We start from the raw sequence: 17,300 nt of genomic DNA on the forward strand, positions 1-17,300 counted from the left end.
CAAATCACTGATGACTGTTGTGTACGTGGTCTGGTTTGGAACGTGCAGGAATCCCTGTAGCCATGATGGGTAAATTGTAAAAACTGAAATTATACCTCAGAATTATCCATTCGTGTTTTGCCTCGTTTCTTCACATTTTTGGAAAACAGAACTATGATAACGGCAGTTAATTTCTACAGCGGGAAAAACTGAGATTTCACACATACCTGTTGAAACAACACAGCAACAGCTAAATCTTTTTTTTTTTTAAATTCCCTTTTATTAATTATAGGGACACTGAGTCGCAGCGAACCTCACTGGCTATTTACTCTCTGGAGAAACATTAAAGCACATCCCTGCGCATGGAAGAAATATGTATCTCTCTAGTTCTTCTAGATCGTTGTATCCCGATGTCTACATAGTATTTATTACGTTTTTTTTAAGATATGACGTTGTGCCCCTGTGTATTTTCTCCGGTCGCCGAGCCTGACGTCGTCACAGTGGGCGTGCCTATTTTGCTGAGACGCTCACTGAATCCTTGTGAACTGAGTCCTTGACACACTGTTATTAACGAAATTTGGAAGAATGAATACATCAACAGGACAAATCGTTTCTATCATTGGGAGGTGAGATAATCCTCCCCAGTGTAAATGAACATGAAATGAGTTAATGTTACAAAGCTCATACGCTAAGTTATATTTTGCCAGCAGTTAAATATAAAGTCGAAGTAGCTTGATAGCTATTTTTGAACATGTATACAAGTACGAAGAGTCAACGAATCCTCTTTTTCCTGATGATAGCATGTAGGGCTTTTAATGTTTGGTTATAATACTCCAGTATAATCGAGGGCAATGAGTGCATAGAAGAAACACGCGTATAAGTTGTGCTTCTTGGTTTGTTATAATGATTTTAGTTGGAAGGTACAACCTTAACGATATTTAACTAACTGTAGGTGACTGCCTCTCCGGCAATGTTCTGTGTTACTTGTCTTTGTCCTTGCATAATACTGCAGCCGGTGGAATGCACATATATGCAGTGGACATAACGTATCTACATGTTATACATTATACTTCATGATTTCATTCTCGTAATCTGCAGGCTTGAACCAGTGGAGATATTAAGATAAGACTGGAAAGACATTAAACAGTAGTTCTACTAATCGTGTCTCGTTTTCAGTTGTATGACAAAAACAAAACACGCCTTCAGTTTAAGTGCTTCGCAGTAGAATTCTCTGTGTTTTTTCTTCCCTGTGCTTTGGTTCTGTGAGACTGTCCACTATGTGCTTCATTGTTTTGTGTGCAACCCCCCTTTCTCCGTGTTTTAGTGGACTGATTGGCCGATCCTGGGCTATGGTGTTTCTGAGTGGTGGATTCAGAGTCAAAATTTTTGACAACCAACCAGGACAGGCTGCCAACGCTATCCAGGAAATCAGGTCAGTCGACAACAGAACAACAACAGATTTATGCATTTCAGTTTTGTAAGAAGCAGATTGAGTGCACAATAAACAAACTATATGAAAAAATGAATTTTGAAAATGTGGCATAAACAAGATCAAATGCATAGACCACATTTCGTCCTGCAAGGTGTCTGATTGTGTAGTCAAAGGCACTGGTTGCACCTAGTTGCATTTACATGATCACTTTTAGTGAATACTAAGCAAATGTGAAATTATTAGCATGTGTGACAGTGTTAGTAAATGGCCCTCTACTGTATGTGATGTTTGTAGCATGTCAAAATCTCTCTCAGACTTGCAATGACTCAGTATTTGAAATGTGCAAATTAGAATACATGTAGCATATCTGTAATCTGTACAGTTGACGTCCATAACTCTTGTAACCAAGCAATAGATTCAACCTATCTTAGCATTTTGACAGCCATGTTTCCTGTAAATCTATTTGACATAGTTTTGACAAACTTTGAGGTTAGAAATAAATTTCTAAAAATACCAGCAGACTGCAGCCTTTTAAAACTGTAAACTTACCCGTCAGCCAGGCCGGAAAGAGCAATCCTATTTTCTCCTGTTATTTAAAACAGGTGTAAAAAAGTTGATGTTATTTTTTTGTACCAGCAGGGGGGGCAATAAGTCTTTTCTTTTCACTTCATTGTTACGAGGACACACCAAAGCATTCCTTCATAATGGAACTGTAGGTATTTAATGTGCTACCTGTTTGACCTGCTGTCACACAGAACCTCACAGCCTAGCACATTCCAGTCCACCCCAATCAGCATTCCATTCAGAAGCTGCTCAAACACTCTCTCAGAATGTTTACCAGTGATGGATGCTGTCCTGTTGTACTGTTGTAAGTTACATTATGTCCACCAACCATGGTTCATTGTGTGCCTGGCTGGGTAAAGCCAGGCTTGAACATATGCCTCCACCGCATGGTCGGTTTTGACCAATGAACAGGGTACAAAGCATTCCTCCATCTCATGCTTGGCTTGAAAAGCAGCCAGGCAGCATTCATCTGTCCTGGTGGAATCAAGCAGTTAAGTTCATTTTGCTTCCTGCCCTGAGTCACATGGTTTAGTGACATGTCACTTACATCATTCATGCCGATGTCATCGCAGAATGACAATATTTTCCTAGTCACATTAGCACAAAGCTTGCTTTGTATCACCACTCTTATTCTCACATCAAAATTGCCAGTGCCCTTTCTTTTTAGAAACAGGACGACTGCTTCCTTGAGCAATTCTGTCACGCACTGGCAAGGTGACCCGGCACATAATGACATTGTAATACTGATTGTAATTGGTTGCACTGTGTACTTAAATTTATCGGGTCATTGGTTCAGTACGGCTGTTCGCAAGGTTGTTGTAATTGCCCCAGTGTGTGTTTTTGGTTGTATACGTGTGTGTGCCAGGCTCAGTTACAGACTGCTTTGACTTGTGGGGCAGTGATCCAGATGTTGAGTGGGCAACTTGATTACAATAGATTTTTTTCCTATTTGTGGAAACAGTGTGTCATACTATACTGTTGACTAACAGTGTTATTTCTCATTTAAATACAGCTTCACTGTGAGACTACTGTGTCTAGCGTAGAAATATGTTTGTTTCTCTTTCTTTTTCGACCCGTCTTCACCCTCCCTTTTAGGAGGACAACCTTGTTATAATGCCAAATTATTTCACCTTATATATGGCTTAGTTTTGAATTGAGACTGTTATCTTTTAAAGAGTGAGATGAAAGATTATACCTACATGTAGCCATCATTCCAAAAGGTAAGTAGGTTAGCAAAATCAAATCCCCACCACCACTAACTAATCTCTACACCTTAGTTGTTCTCTCACACTTTCACTGTGCAGATTTGACATGCTGTGATGACTTTTCAGAGGGACACAGCTCTCCTTTTGTCCTTAAGTTTTGTGTCACCTGACCAACCAATCAGAAATCAGTAAAACATATTTTCAACACGGCACTGTCATGATTGGCTAAGTCAGAGAGGGTACTCTTGTCCTTCTGGGAAAAATAGCACTACCATTGTCTGTGTACCTTTTTGATCAAGGGGCAGGGTGAAAATGTGGGGGACAGTGCCCACCCCGCAGCCAACCGGCCCCAGTGTGTGTGCATGTGTGTGTGTGTGTGTGTTAATCCCAGTGTGTGTGTCAGTACAGGAAACAGCTGGAGGAGCTACAGAAGGCCAGTTTGCTGCGAGGAAACCTGAGTGCAGCAGACCAGCTGGCCCTGCTGAGCTGCCACGATGACCTCCCCCAGGCACTAGAGGGCGTCTTCTTCGTCCAGGTGGGTGTGTAGTCCACACTACGACAGCTGCTGAAAAACTCATCGGTGATGTTGGGGGTCTTCTCTCTGGTTTGTGCACCGATGGTGGTTCTAGATGTTTTTGGACTTTTTGCTTCATCCTTTGCCCATACTGTGTCTTTTGATCTTTTGACTGGATGGGAACTCACATGTTCTAATTAGAGGTGTCAATCAGTTTCTGATTTTAAGGCACCCCTGCAAGTACTAGGGTTGTCCCCCACTTCCCAGGTTGGTATTCAGTTACAAGGGAACTCAATCATAAACAGGTGTGGTCCCACAGAAATGTCCAGGTACATGCCAGATTAACATCTAAAAAAGCAGAGACTGGCTGTGAAGCCAGAGAGACTGACTGTAGAAGAGGTAAGAGCTGCATTGTGGTGAGAATCTCTGACAGCCCTGGTGTCACTGCCCAGCCATTGCGTGGTTTTGGTTTTTGAGAATTTTCTGTGGTTGCAGGCATGGCAGAATGGCGGCGGTGCAGAGGAAGTAGGGTAGAGTTTTCACATTCAGAAATAGGGAAACTACACAAGACTGGTGGCACGTTGCTGTACTGATCTGAGATCAGAAATGAGAACTTGCAGGCAGGGGTCCAGACCCTTGGTAAGAGAACACGTACCCCTATACAGGCGTGTGAGAGATAGACGTAGTTTGGGCCTCTTTATCTCTGCATTAACACCCAGGTTACACATTGACCAATTTCTTATCATGGCATGTTTCCCTTATTGAGAGAGCACAGTGATTAATCTCACCTTTTGGTGACACGAATAGATGAAGAATTAGAGGGCAGGGGGGTGAGAATTAGTCACTGCATATCACTCCCCGAGTCTCTCTGTACAATACTGTAAAACTGACTAGGTGTCCACAAGCTATCTTCAGGAATGAAGAATTCACGTGAATGAATAAGTGTAAATGTGATGTTAATGCCTCCGAAACTGGCCCTTGCCGTCCCGCTCCTGGTTCACCGGAAGGGGCTATTTCAGGACACAATCGAACTGACGCTATAGATTTCACAATATGGAAGCCAGTTACTTGACATGGGAAATTTTTTGCAAAAATCTGTGCTCATCATTTTGTAAGACACACAATGTTCAAAGCACACTTTATTTCAAAGGAACCTCTATTCATATATGAGAAGTGGGGAGAAAAGCCTCACAACCTCTCACCCAGTCAGGTCTTTACACAGCTTCCTCTTACTTGACTGATAATGCAGAATGTGCTTTTTTTTCAGCCATTTCTCTTTTCTGTTGAAACTACAGAGGCAGCAGTGGGGAACTGTAAATATGAGTGCAGAGATCTTTAGAGAGGATTCTCCTCTGCACCTGACTCTAAGGAGGGGCACAGAGATTCAGACACTGCAGTGTAGTGTAGATGACAAGGTTTCTCTGTGTATCGGTGTTATCATACTTTCTCAGTATTTGAAAATATTTGTAACTATATATATAAATGAAGACATTTGGTGTGTATTCTTCCATAATGAAGAGTTTCTTATTTGTTTCTCCTCTTAAGAAAAATGGCGGTCATTTCGTATTCCATGTTAACAGTTTTAGACAAATATACAGAATTTGTCAAGCACCAAAAAAGCCTAATGTCAAGTATGTGGTTTTTGAACAAGCTATTACTGTTACTAAATTTGTTTTGAAATAAATACAACCTCCAACACACACCACTAATACACATACATGACTAAACAGGTACAGAGAGAGAGAGAGAGTGGCAACATGCTCTCCCAAACAGGCATGTGCATTGTTCAGAAATGTGTCACTGTGTCACATTTTTTGGAATTCGTGAAAAATTCCCAGAATGCACTGGAGTAGTAAAAGTGTGGAGCTGTGTGGTTGACAGATGCAGAAGCGGATTGCGGAGCACTCACAAATGCCACATACTGCCCTGATGTTCCTGCCACTCCTGGTGGCTTGTGGTCATTGTAGTCATGTGTTAATTTTACATGCTGCGGAGGAGTCGCTAGGTCAGTGCAGTTGGGTTTACATGTGAAAGTGAATTTCATTTTCTTGATGCTGAATAAGGCATCAGATCTCTCCCCAAAAGTGCTGTAGATGTAAATATGGCTTCTTCCTGATGGCAGTGAATATCAGCAGCAGTAGCTGGTTCACTTAGACTCTAACTTTACAGTATCAGCAACATTGGACTGAAAGTTGATTGTCATGCGATTGCTCATGTGAACAAGGTTTTCTTGTTCAGTTGTTCTGCTGGATGAGAGCTGCAGTTGTACTTTGCATGAATTCAGGAATAAGGAATGAGCTGATTCTGCGCCCTGGCTCTGTACTGTGAGCTGATTCTCACTGTGGACTGTAGCTGGAGAATACTTGCTGACTGAATTACTGACCCCTCCCTTGCGGCTGTTTTGTGTGTTATCTGTGTGTGTGTGTATGTGTGTTGCCCATGCATCGTGGGGCAGGAGAGTGTATTTGAGGATCTGGAGGTCAAACGGAGCATCTTCCAGGAGCTTGAAGGTCATGTGGGAGAGGGCGTGGTCCTCAGCAGCTCCACTTCCTGCCTGTTGCCTAGCAATGTCTTCTCCGGAGTCCGCAACAGAACACGCTGCATTGTGTCTCACCCGGTCAGTACTGACTCACCTCTCTCTCTCTTCCATTTAGGCAGCACAGTGCATTTTGTCTGTGTCCCCGTCCCCGCCCCCCCATCCCTCTCACTTGTGTCCCTCTGTCATCTCTCTTTCTCTCCTCTTGCCTCTCTCTTTCATTCAAATTCTGTCATGACCCATAAAAACATAATCAAGCACTGCTTCCCCGTAGGACTCCCACACTAAACACAAAACCTACTGCCCCTCTACCACTACATGACAAAATACAAAACCCACTGCCCCCGCCTTTCCCACACCACATACTAAACTCACTGCTCCACTATGTCTCCTTCACCAAATATTAAACCCTCTGTCCCCTACCTCTCCTTCACCGAAAAAGTAAGCCTCTTTCCCCTACACCACTCTTCTACCAAATGCCACACACTGGGTCCTATCACTACTCCAACAACAGAAACAGCCCCCCCCCCTCACAATCATTCTTTGGCCAAACACTGCTCGCCCCTCAGAGTTCTGTCATGAAGAACTTCAGGGAGAAACCAGGGTGGACTTTAGCCTTTTCCTGAATGCCTAACTTCTAACCACATAAATTCCACTGTTATCAACAAGACACAGTGACCCATGGCTATGCTGCTGGGCACGCCAGTGGTAGGCGTAGACACCGCTGAAGGAGTGCTCTCTCAGCCTCACGGAAATAAGAACCTGTATAGGAAGGGGTTAAGGTCATGGGTAATTGTATTTTACCTCTGAAAGCATTTCAAAAATTCTGCCGTGGGTGCTGGGGAGAATTTTGACAGCTTTTCCACTCTCGCAACCAAAATGACAACTTTACAGCATTTCTGTTAATGTAAATGAAAATGAAATGAGAAGTTTGCATTTCCACTAAACTCCCACTTGCCATTCTGCCTCCACTCAGCTCATCTCGGTCTACTCCTCGTCAAATGCATTCGTCATCTTATGTAAAGAGATTTCCATTCAGAGTTGGTGATAGCAATGGATTCATGCAGACATGCTTCCCACCAAGGGGTTTGTTCATTAGGCATTTTGTTGTTGTGGTACTATAATTGATTGTGGCTGATTTTGTGCATGTGTGTGCGTGTGTGTGTGCGCACACATGTGTTTGTGCATGTGCTGCAGGTGAACCCGCCCTACTATGTCCGTCTGGTGGAGCTGGTACCACACCCGGAGACGTTACCTGAGGTAGTGGATCGCACCCACGCCCTGATGACCCAGGTGGGCCAGGCGCCCATCCGTCTGATGAAGGAGATTGACGGCTTCGCTCTGAATCGCGTGCAGTACGCCATCATCGCGGAGTCCTGGAGGCTGGTCAAGGTGTGTGAGGGCAGGGCCCTGTTTGTTTGCCCTTTGAGCAAAATGAGCAAAGTCATCTCTCACTGTGACCTGGGACCCATACCCGTGTTTAGCCAGCCTTAGCTCCAGGCCAGTTGGCTGTCAGGAGAGCCGGAGGCATTTCCACTGAACCACCTAAGCTGTATATCAGCCATACCTGAGGTGAACTGGGAGATATTTCCACACTGTTTTACATTGTTTTTTTTTTTTTTCGTTCCCACCATTCTGATTCCAGGCATGTCTCTCAACCACCTTCTGTTGGGCTCAGAGTATTCTTTTTTTTGCAGTTTCTTCCGGAACATTTACAGGACACTGTCCAGCTCAGTGCAATAATGCACTTGTCTAACATGGTGTACAAGAAATAGATTTTGACCAATTGACCGTCTGCAGAGCCCCGTGCCCAGGGGTGAGGCACACTGTGTGGTGTGTGGTGAGGCATGTGATGTGGCATGCCAGGCATGTTGAGGATTTCCGGGGGGGGGGGTCTCCTGCAGGCTGCTTCCGCAGCATGGGCCTGTCATCAGAGCACCAGCCCGTGGGCGTCAGGGGTGGGCACGGTCCTAAGTCAGGTGACACTGACACACACACACTGCTGTCACAATATTTGAGCAAACTGTCACTATCAGCTGCTTGGAGAAAATCCAGCTGCCTGTGTTTTAAGGGGTCTCAAAAAGGGTAAAATTGAAAACAGGTGAAAGAAGTGTTCCTCTGTGTCAAGTAATGTAATGGTATTTAATGGTCTGTGATAATATCGCTCACCACCCTGGGCGCATCTCTGACCACACTTTTGTCCTTTTTTACATATATATAAAAAACTGAACTATTGTTGGAACAATCAGCATCTATGGGAGTCCTAATGTAGGGTCGCTTCTCCTCCATCAGTGCTGGAGTGGATTTTTCAGAGATGGGCATTTCAGAATGGAAACAGGCAGTTTGCAGTTGTGTTCTTCGCCTTCTGAATGTCTCACATGTTGGGAGGTACAGGTACTGAAAAATCCTGCCAAGTTTGTGCCACGCTTATCTGCCAAAGGTTATTGAAGAAATTTCTGGAATTCAAGATCTTGGTGTGTGGGTCTGGCTGAGCGCTCGCCCGCTCTTGGGAAACTCTCCGCTCTTTTGCAGAGATTGCGTAACAGAAACGCTCTCAGATCCTCTTAAATGTTGCAAAGAAACACGTCGTTTCCAAGTAGTCATCATCGGGATCGTTCCCTTCCCTGTCAGCCTGATGTTTCAACATCTCCTGATTTAGCGGAAAATTAACTACCCTTTTTCACAAAATCTTTTGTAACAGCTAAACATGCTCGTCACAGAGGGCAACGACCAATCGCTGGCCACATCTTGACTATGCTCGGTTTATAATTTCCAGACTGCTCACTAAAATTAGCTGTATCATCTGTTTGTATCTGAGGCTACAGTAATAATCTAAGCTGTAATGTAATTTTCTCACCATAATCGCCATATAGTGGGAGTGGACAGGGCCAAGTCCTGATATGGGCTCTTGGAAGCAGAATAGGCTCTCATACTATTTATTTAAATCTGTTATTTTTATTCTCATATAGTTTAGTTGTTTGTTATTTGGAATGTCAAATGATTTGTTCTCCTTTTCTTCAATTAGTATCATAGAGACCCTTCTCCTTGCTACAATCCCTGCTAGCAATATGGGGGAGCACAGACAAACATATGCTCTCTTCTGAAACACGTAATGCCTGGTGTGCCTAGAGACCGACAAACCCCTGCCCAACCCTGCCACTAAGGACTCCTGGTCATTGATAACATGGCTGGGATTGATCTTGGCCCATATATCTCATCTTGTGTTCTAGGTGAACACCTTAACCACTGAGCGACTCGGGAGCCCCTTTCGGGTTTGTTTTGATCTGCAGTGTTGAGTGGTTACCTGTCTCACAAGTGCATAACTCCCTGGAGTCTTCCATGGGTTATTGAAGCAGCTGTGTCTGCTAGCAAAACAACTTTTTTATGACCGGTTATGGCAAGTGTCACTGCACTCAGTCAGAACCTGTTTTGAGTGGTTGTTGTCTGAATAGAGTAGTACACTTGTCCACAAAAGAATTTTCCAGAGTCAGCTGTACCTTGGGAAAGATTATCATAACAGGAAAAATGCTAGAAGTGATATAAAGATGCGGAAGTGTCACATCTAATTCATTTTGACCTTAATATGATAGAATTAAACTTCTGTACTTAAAAGATTTCATTTTTGAATGAATTCTTGTTAACCTCTTTTGTTGTTTCATATTGTTTTAGTCATGGCACATTTTGGCACAAGTTTTGGCACAAATTTTAGCATGATGTTTTTTATATATTTTATTTGGATGTTTCACTGTTGTTGAGTTTGTTGAGTTTCACTGTTGTTTCATTGTACCCCTTTCTACAAGAGCAGGTTAGCGGGTAGTGAGACTGGCTCCAAAAAAGAGGGAGTTAAGGAGGGAAATATAACGTCACTGCGTGGAAGGGAAACAGTCCGAAGTTGCTTTTGGCCCACGGCTTTCTGTTGACACCAGCAGTGCATGGGTTCATCCTCATATCGGAAGTCTCAGTATGAGGAAGCTTTTATTGATGTGCTGTGCAGGACTAAAAACACGCTCTGATTGGCTAATGACAGGGGGTCACAGACTCTCTGTACTGATGCTGGCCTGTAAATCCAGCCATTGCAACTGATTAGCTTTTTGGGGAAGGAGTGAGCTGGTCTGGGTCCTCTCAGTCTTTCACCCTGTCTTTCACACTCTCTCACAGTCTCCCCCGTCCTGTGTCCTCTGGGTTTGTTAAGTTTCGTTCCATTAATGTCTCTTGACGTTTGTTTTGAATATGTGGCCCAAAACAGCAACACTAGGATGTGGTTAGTGTGAGTGTCATCTGCAAGCATTCTTTAAGTGGAATCTAATTCCACTTTGACATGCTGGTTATTAAGCTAGTTGCTTGGAAACAAGAACAGGAAGAGTATAAACACACACCCAGAGAGGAGAGATTATGGCATTTTTAATGCCAGTAATTCTGTGGAAGGTTTCTGTCTTTGACAAAAACTCAGGAGAGTATGCTATGGCCACCTGTCCTATTGTGACATGTGACTCACATTTAAAAGGACAAACCCTATTTAACAAGGTATTGATGACAAAGTGCTACCCAAGTTGTCCTGCACAGACTTGATATCAAAGTTAATAAATGAGTCACACTCTCCTCTCCTCTCCACTGTTCATAAAATGGCTTTCACCATGGAGTTGTGGCCATTTCTTGCTTTCATTGCTTTCCAAAGGTACAGTAGCAGTGCCCTACCTTGGAGTTGAACCAGCAGCCTTTGTTACGAACCCTGCTCCTCACCGCAGTGCTGCACTGCATCTCGTAGCTTGTAAAGTTATTTAGAATTGTATCCGTTCAACGTCCTTGTAAGTCTGTAACAAGTGATTCGGCTCCTGTTTTTAAGAATTGGCTTTCCTAAATGTGTGTCAGCTGTGCTCTGTAGGCAGCCTTGGCCAGCATGTTCTCAGCTTTACCCCCATTTATACTGACCTCACCATTAATGCCTTACAGTCAGGAGTAATGATCAGGCCCCACATTCTGTGAGACCTCATTGGTTCAGAGCCCAGGCAGGTCACCGTTTTGTTGCACGGTGGATCAGCAGATGTGCAGGCAGATGTGGTAGGTTTTGGTAAGGGGGGGGTGTTTACCCCATGGGCTCCCTCAAATTATCCCTCAGAGCCCAGGCACTGTCTCAGGAGAACAATGGTAAGAACAGTCTTGTTGCTGGGCAGATAAGTAAGGGGAGACTGTCCCCTCATCCCGTGTTACTTGCCTTAGGTTCATTATCCTCAGCTAGAAAATGACTAGAACTGTATGTAATTTGAGAGGAAAACAGGCTGAGCCCAGCTAATTGCTGGCACCTTCGTATTCTTTTTGGGACACAGAATTGGACAGCTAAGGTAATGGAATCCATTCTGGGCCAAGTCGGTTGTCTGGGATAAAGGCACGTAAAAAGGAAGAGTCCTGGGTTTCTCATTGTTCTCATGAGTCCCCATGCCAGGCCAGGAATTGTCTGTGGGACAGATACACTGGGAGGAGAGGGGTGGACTTTTGGTGAACCTCATCATCAATGCAACTCATTGCCTTATCTGAGAACTGTTTAAAACAGTTGCCAGGTTGAACATGGACGGGCCGACTCTTGGGAGAGAGCCTCCTTTCAAGAAATATTCAAGCATGAACTTGCCGTGACTGCCTTATGAGGAAGTGCTTTACACAGTAAAAAGGGGAGAGTGCAGACAGGAATCGAAAACTTAAGGAAGCATACAATGCATTATTAGTTCTCAGGTATAAAATATGAGAGGGCAGTGCTTGTATTTCTTGTTACAAAGACACTGGTGTTTTCCTGCTTTCTCTCCAAACTTCAGCTTCCTTGTTTTCAGGCTTTGAACAGAATGTGCAAGATGAAAAAGACTTCTTCCTGAAGGGGTGGGGGTGGGTGGTGGTGGTGCTATTAAGCGCTAAATCCCTGAGCGTGTTTTACATCGTACTAAATGGAAGAAAAGAAGGATGGTAGAGGTGGAGGCTTTATGATTTGTTACTGGACTGCAGGTCCTTCTCGTCTTTCTGTCCTCTTCTCTCCCCTCTTCTCTGCCAGGAAGGGGTCATCTCCGTTCAGGACATTGACCTGGTGATGTCAGAGGGGCTGGGCATGCGTTACGCTTTTATTGGTCCCATGGAAACCATGCACCTCAATGCACCTGAAGGTACCCGCGTCTCTCTCTGTCTCTCTTGGCCTCTGTCTTTCAGTCTGTGTGTTATCCATGTCTCTACCTCACTCAGCCTGAAGGCTACTGCAGGTGAGTGCATCAGTGCCTCAGCCTTTGTCCAGGCCTCTGTCACATCAGGAACAAGTGTAGTGTGGATGTGAAATGCCCTTCTCAGGAGGAGAAGGTCAGGATCACAGACTTCGTATGTGACAGTCTGTGTTGTCGGCTCATTGGACACATAAGACACAGTAATTTCTATTTTTTACTTGCACTGGACAGGACCAGAAAAGACCAGATAAAACCAGATAGCCAACCCAAGCAGCCACCAACCCTATTGTTGTGTGTGTGTTTACTCTAGTTCAGGAGTAGCAACCAAATAACAGCTTCTCCTATCCACTTACTATTTTCCTTCACCAAAGTTAGACTAATAAGATATCTGTGTTTCGAGTCATCCAATATATGAATGTCATCTTGTTGGGTCTCTTGTTCCAGCCATGGCCCATTCAGCAGCAACAGCTCTTGAGAACACAGGATCCCCCCCACACAACTGTTGCATAGTGAATGTTGCAACACAAAATGGCTGCCATGTATCACCTAGGTTGGGACTACACATTAGCAGTGGTTGAAATGAGTCACACCCCTCCACCACCAATTCCTCCCTCCCACTGTAAACATACTTGGTAAGCACTGATATGTTCAGTGCTTTGCAATCCATATGAGGTTCTATATACATGCAAATCATTATTTTTGTTAGTAGTAGCTGTGGTAGCATTTCTATTATTATGTAAGCAACCAATGATAATACCTCATGTGGGCAGAAGCCCCTTAGCTGGTTTGGTTGGAAGGGCGTGACATCGAACCCATAGTGCAATTCTTTGATGAAAGCCAGCTTGCTAATCACCACACTGTTGTCAGAGTTGGCATAGCAACAAGCTGAATTTTTGAGAGCCACACTTAGCAAGGTTTTGCTTTCCAATCTACCGCTGGAATCTGGCTCAAGGCCATGTAGAGCAGGACGTAAAGTCCTGTCGAGGTGTGAACCAGTGGTGTTGTTAGGTCCAATCATTTGGGGCTATAGCCCCGAATATTTTAAGTCTAGGCCCGAATATTTTCGCCCTGAAAAAGGAGCTGTTTATAGCAAAACAACAGACAGACTGTGTAACAGAGCGGAACTTGACTTGCAGCGTCTGAATGTGTAATAATATTTATTTACTATAAAGGTAAATATAACCTCCCCAACCTCCCTTCAAAAAAAAAAAAAAGACAAGCCCCAGGCAAACTTGATTTATGCCTGGATCTTTTCAATAGCTAGAAACGTCCCTGGTGAATATATGGTCATGCACCCTCTGCCTGCAGAGTTCTCTTCCCAAGCTCTGGAGAGCCCAGGATTAATGTACGTGCTCCGGGGATGACCAGGAACGCAGGGTGATGGGAAAAATTAATCGGCACCCTGTGATTGATCAGGGGTGAAGTGCTTTGATGATGTCAGTGGAATAACGCCTTTGGTTATTCATGTCAGCAGTGGAGAATCTGCATTCCATAAATCCTTATAAGAGCCAGCAGTGAAAACGGAATGGATCAGAATGCTATGTGTGCAATGTGTGTTTAATAATGATATGGTGCAAATGAAAGCATTAGATAGAGGGGAAAGGCCTCAGAGGGCCTGGAAATTCGGTGTTACAGGTTTGTTCACGTTGGTTTTTTATTGTCATTTGGTTCCTGAAAGTCTCCCAATGGCTGCTGTTTCCATGAGAAAAAAACACATAAATCTCCCATCTCTTATTCTGTCCCATACCACACCAAAGGAGACTTCAACCTGGACCACTTCATCAGCAAACTGTTAATGGATGTAATGTGTGTTATATATCTGTATTATGTAATACTGTACATTGTATGATGTATTGATGTATTGATGACTATTTCTGGTTGTCAGCAGATCAATATAATGGAACAATAGCACTGCTTTGTCTGAACATCTGAAGGTATAACTTCTACATATGAGTCATTGATATGTAGTCTACTGCATGTCATTATTCAGCTCCTTTAGTGGTGGTGATGAGTTTTTATTTAAATCTGTGATAGCCCAAGCTGTGCTGATTATATGCAAGTCAGAAAGTGCTCACAGGTAAGCTGCCACATATTGCCTAAATCTTGATGATTCAGGGAGAACAAAAGCAGTAAGATAGTCTCTTCATCACAGCAAATGTCTTTATCTGAAGTATTTTTAGGGATTCTTTTCTCTCTCTGTGTGGCCATGGTGGACCTGTGTGCTCTTGAAACACATCCTATCACTAATTGGACCTCAGCCCAGTTAAAAGGAATCAGGTCAATTTGAGCAATCTGGGTCTTATTCACAAAGGAGAGGTCAGTTCCGCATTATGGCTCTGAGGAACAGATGAACTCGGTCGTTGCTGCTCAGAGATGACTTGTAGTGGTAGGCTTTATTCCTACCGGCTTGCAGTTTAGACAGGTAGTGTTTCACCTGCAAAGCACACCAAGAGACAGTGTGTGACATGACTCCGTGGTGGGCGGTCACATGCTCACTGACACTTCTGAACTCAGCATTCTCTCCTTCTTTGCTCCAGCAAAAGCCTAGACATCAGTCTCATTATCTTTGTCATTAGCACCAATATAACAGAGGTGGATCTGCCATGAGTATAAAACTGCAGCCATTTCCTTTTCCCTACCACCAACATTAGTTTGGTCATGCTCTGTTCATACTCGAGGGCATCATTCTCTGCGGCATGCTGACACCCACCTCCGAGCTCTGCTACCCTTAGTTGCCAATCCACGTTTTGCTGTACCACTGTTGATGTGTAAACTCTAGAATGAATTTTCAACTGAGTGGCTAGTGGGACTCTTTAGTATTCTGTTTGAATTTAGAATAATGTTGGCAAAATAATGTGCTGAACATGAATGGACAAGCAGGCACATCCTTAATCAAAGAACATTATAATCCCAATGCCTGAATGTCACTGAGACATTAGGCAGTAATTGGTTAATTATTAGTTTTTAAATGGTCACTGCATTTCTTCTGAAATAGATGATTCATGTGGTTATTTGGCAGATGATCTTATCCAGAAAAACTTGCCTCAGGGCCATCATGGTATATCAAATATATATTACTAGAGCAAAAAGAATCACAAGGACATAGGTTGCTATAGAACAGCCAGTGACACAGTAAATGGACATGGAGCTGTAGAGAATATAATATATTCTGTAGAAAACATAATAATTTATGTAAGAAAGCATACAAGACATAGACCAAGATTGCACCAAGCTTGTACCTGTTGTCTTGTGACCAATTATCGTAACAGACCTCTGTAGCTTAGTCACACTAATGTGCACTGTGACAAGCCTGGCTCTTTGGCGTTGTGGTCAAATCTGCAATTTGGTACCCCGTAGACCAGGGGTGTCCAAACCTCTCCTGGAGGGCCACTTGTCCGGCATGTTTCAGATCTCTCCCTGCTCCAACACAGCTGATTCAAATGATCAGTTTGTTATTCAGCAGCTTCAGGAGTTCATAACAAGTTGATCATTTGAATCAGCTGTGTTGGAGCAGGGAGAGATCTAAAACATGCAGGACAAGTGGCCCTCCAGGAGAGGTTTGGACACCCCTGCCGTAGACCCAGGTTCAAGGCCGGGTGGGGTGACTGCTCTCGCCCTTCGCTACATGCACACTGAGCCTCCTTAGTGTGACATGGAAGACGGACTGGGTGGTGGCTCCCCGGGGCTGATGCTGTACAGGAAACCTGCTGCCCTGTCCTCAGGACCCTGTCCATTCTCTTCTCCCAGGCCTGGAGGACTATCTGAGGCGGTACAGTGTGGGAATGAGGAGGGTGCTCTCATCCTTTGGCCCAGTCCCTGAGTTCTCCGGGGAGGAAGCTGAGGCCATTAACCAGGTGTGCATCCAAGTGTATGTGGGCGGACCCGTGCTATGGTTTTCTTACATAACGTCACTGTTGTTCAGCTGCTTGTCCAATGTAGCTCTCAAACCAAAGCACATTGCTGAAACAAAGAAAGTTATACCTGAATAAAATGCTGTGAAGGTATGGCGTACACCTCTGTGTCTGGTCTCTGCACACAGGAGATGTGTGACCTCATCCCCAACGACCATCACCACCTGTCCGCCAGGAGAGAGCAACGAGATCATTTGCTGATGGGTCTGGCCAAGCTGAAGAAACACCCTGAGCAGTGGCAAGGATGAGCCAGGACAGGATAGACTTCTGAACTACAGAGATTTTTTTCAGGGTTGTAGAACATTCTGGAACTGCACTGAGCTCTAGGCAATAGAGGGCTTCCCTACAGAATCCCCCCAGCCAGACGCAAACACTGCAGCTGTAACTGAACCCGCATCACTCATCGGCTCACCAAGTGGCCGCCAAGCAACAAGCTACACCCAGAAAAAAAGCCCTGTTTATTTTTTAAAAAAAGATTTGTATTACAGGACAGAGAGAAAAACTAGAAGGCAATGGATGTAACAATAATTAAATGTGCTTTTGCTGAAAACAATTCAGTGATGAATTCAAGTCCGTTTTAACTGAAATAAATAATGTGTGTCAGTATAACAATTGTTTTGTTGTAACTCTTTTTTGTTATAGTTTTTAATATGAGTTTTAAAGAGATAAATCGATCCTGGGATGAGCAGAGCATAGTCCTTTCCGTCTGAGATGCCAAAGGACAAGTGCCAGAATGGGCAAAGGTGAAGCGTCTTTGGGAAAAATGTTTTACATTTTATACTGCAAAAAGAAGCATTCTGACGTTGCCGTTACCGAGGGCTTTCTTCTGCGCCTGCGTGCATGCCAGACAAACGGCTTGCTGTGGTGTTTTGCATTAACTGTAGTAAACATGACATGACAAATTGTTTAATTACTTAGCGCAGTTAATACATATGAGTGCATCACTGCCCGGTGTCTGAATCAAT

General features: G+C 43.9%; 1 protein-coding gene across 1 annotated transcript; it reads left to right on the plus strand.

Annotated features, from left to right (window-relative positions):
• Positions 1 to 560: 560 nt before the first annotated feature.
• Positions 561 to 16,773, plus strand: LOC118789419 (lambda-crystallin-like). Its single transcript, XM_036545833.1, has 8 exons — positions 561 to 605; positions 1,304 to 1,411; positions 3,589 to 3,715; positions 6,150 to 6,311; positions 7,428 to 7,622; positions 12,265 to 12,373; positions 16,172 to 16,278; positions 16,464 to 16,773. The coding sequence occupies exons 1-8, from the start codon at positions 565 to 567 to the stop codon at positions 16,581 to 16,583; spliced, it is 969 nt and encodes a 322-aa protein (XP_036401726.1). The 5' UTR covers positions 561 to 564; the 3' UTR covers positions 16,584 to 16,773.
• Positions 16,774 to 17,300: the final 527 nt, after the last annotated feature.

This window comes from Megalops cyprinoides, chromosome 14 (genome assembly GCF_013368585.1).
Source record: "Megalops cyprinoides isolate fMegCyp1 chromosome 14, fMegCyp1.pri, whole genome shotgun sequence".
NCBI classification, from domain to species: domain Eukaryota; kingdom Metazoa; phylum Chordata; class Actinopteri; order Elopiformes; family Megalopidae; genus Megalops; species Megalops cyprinoides.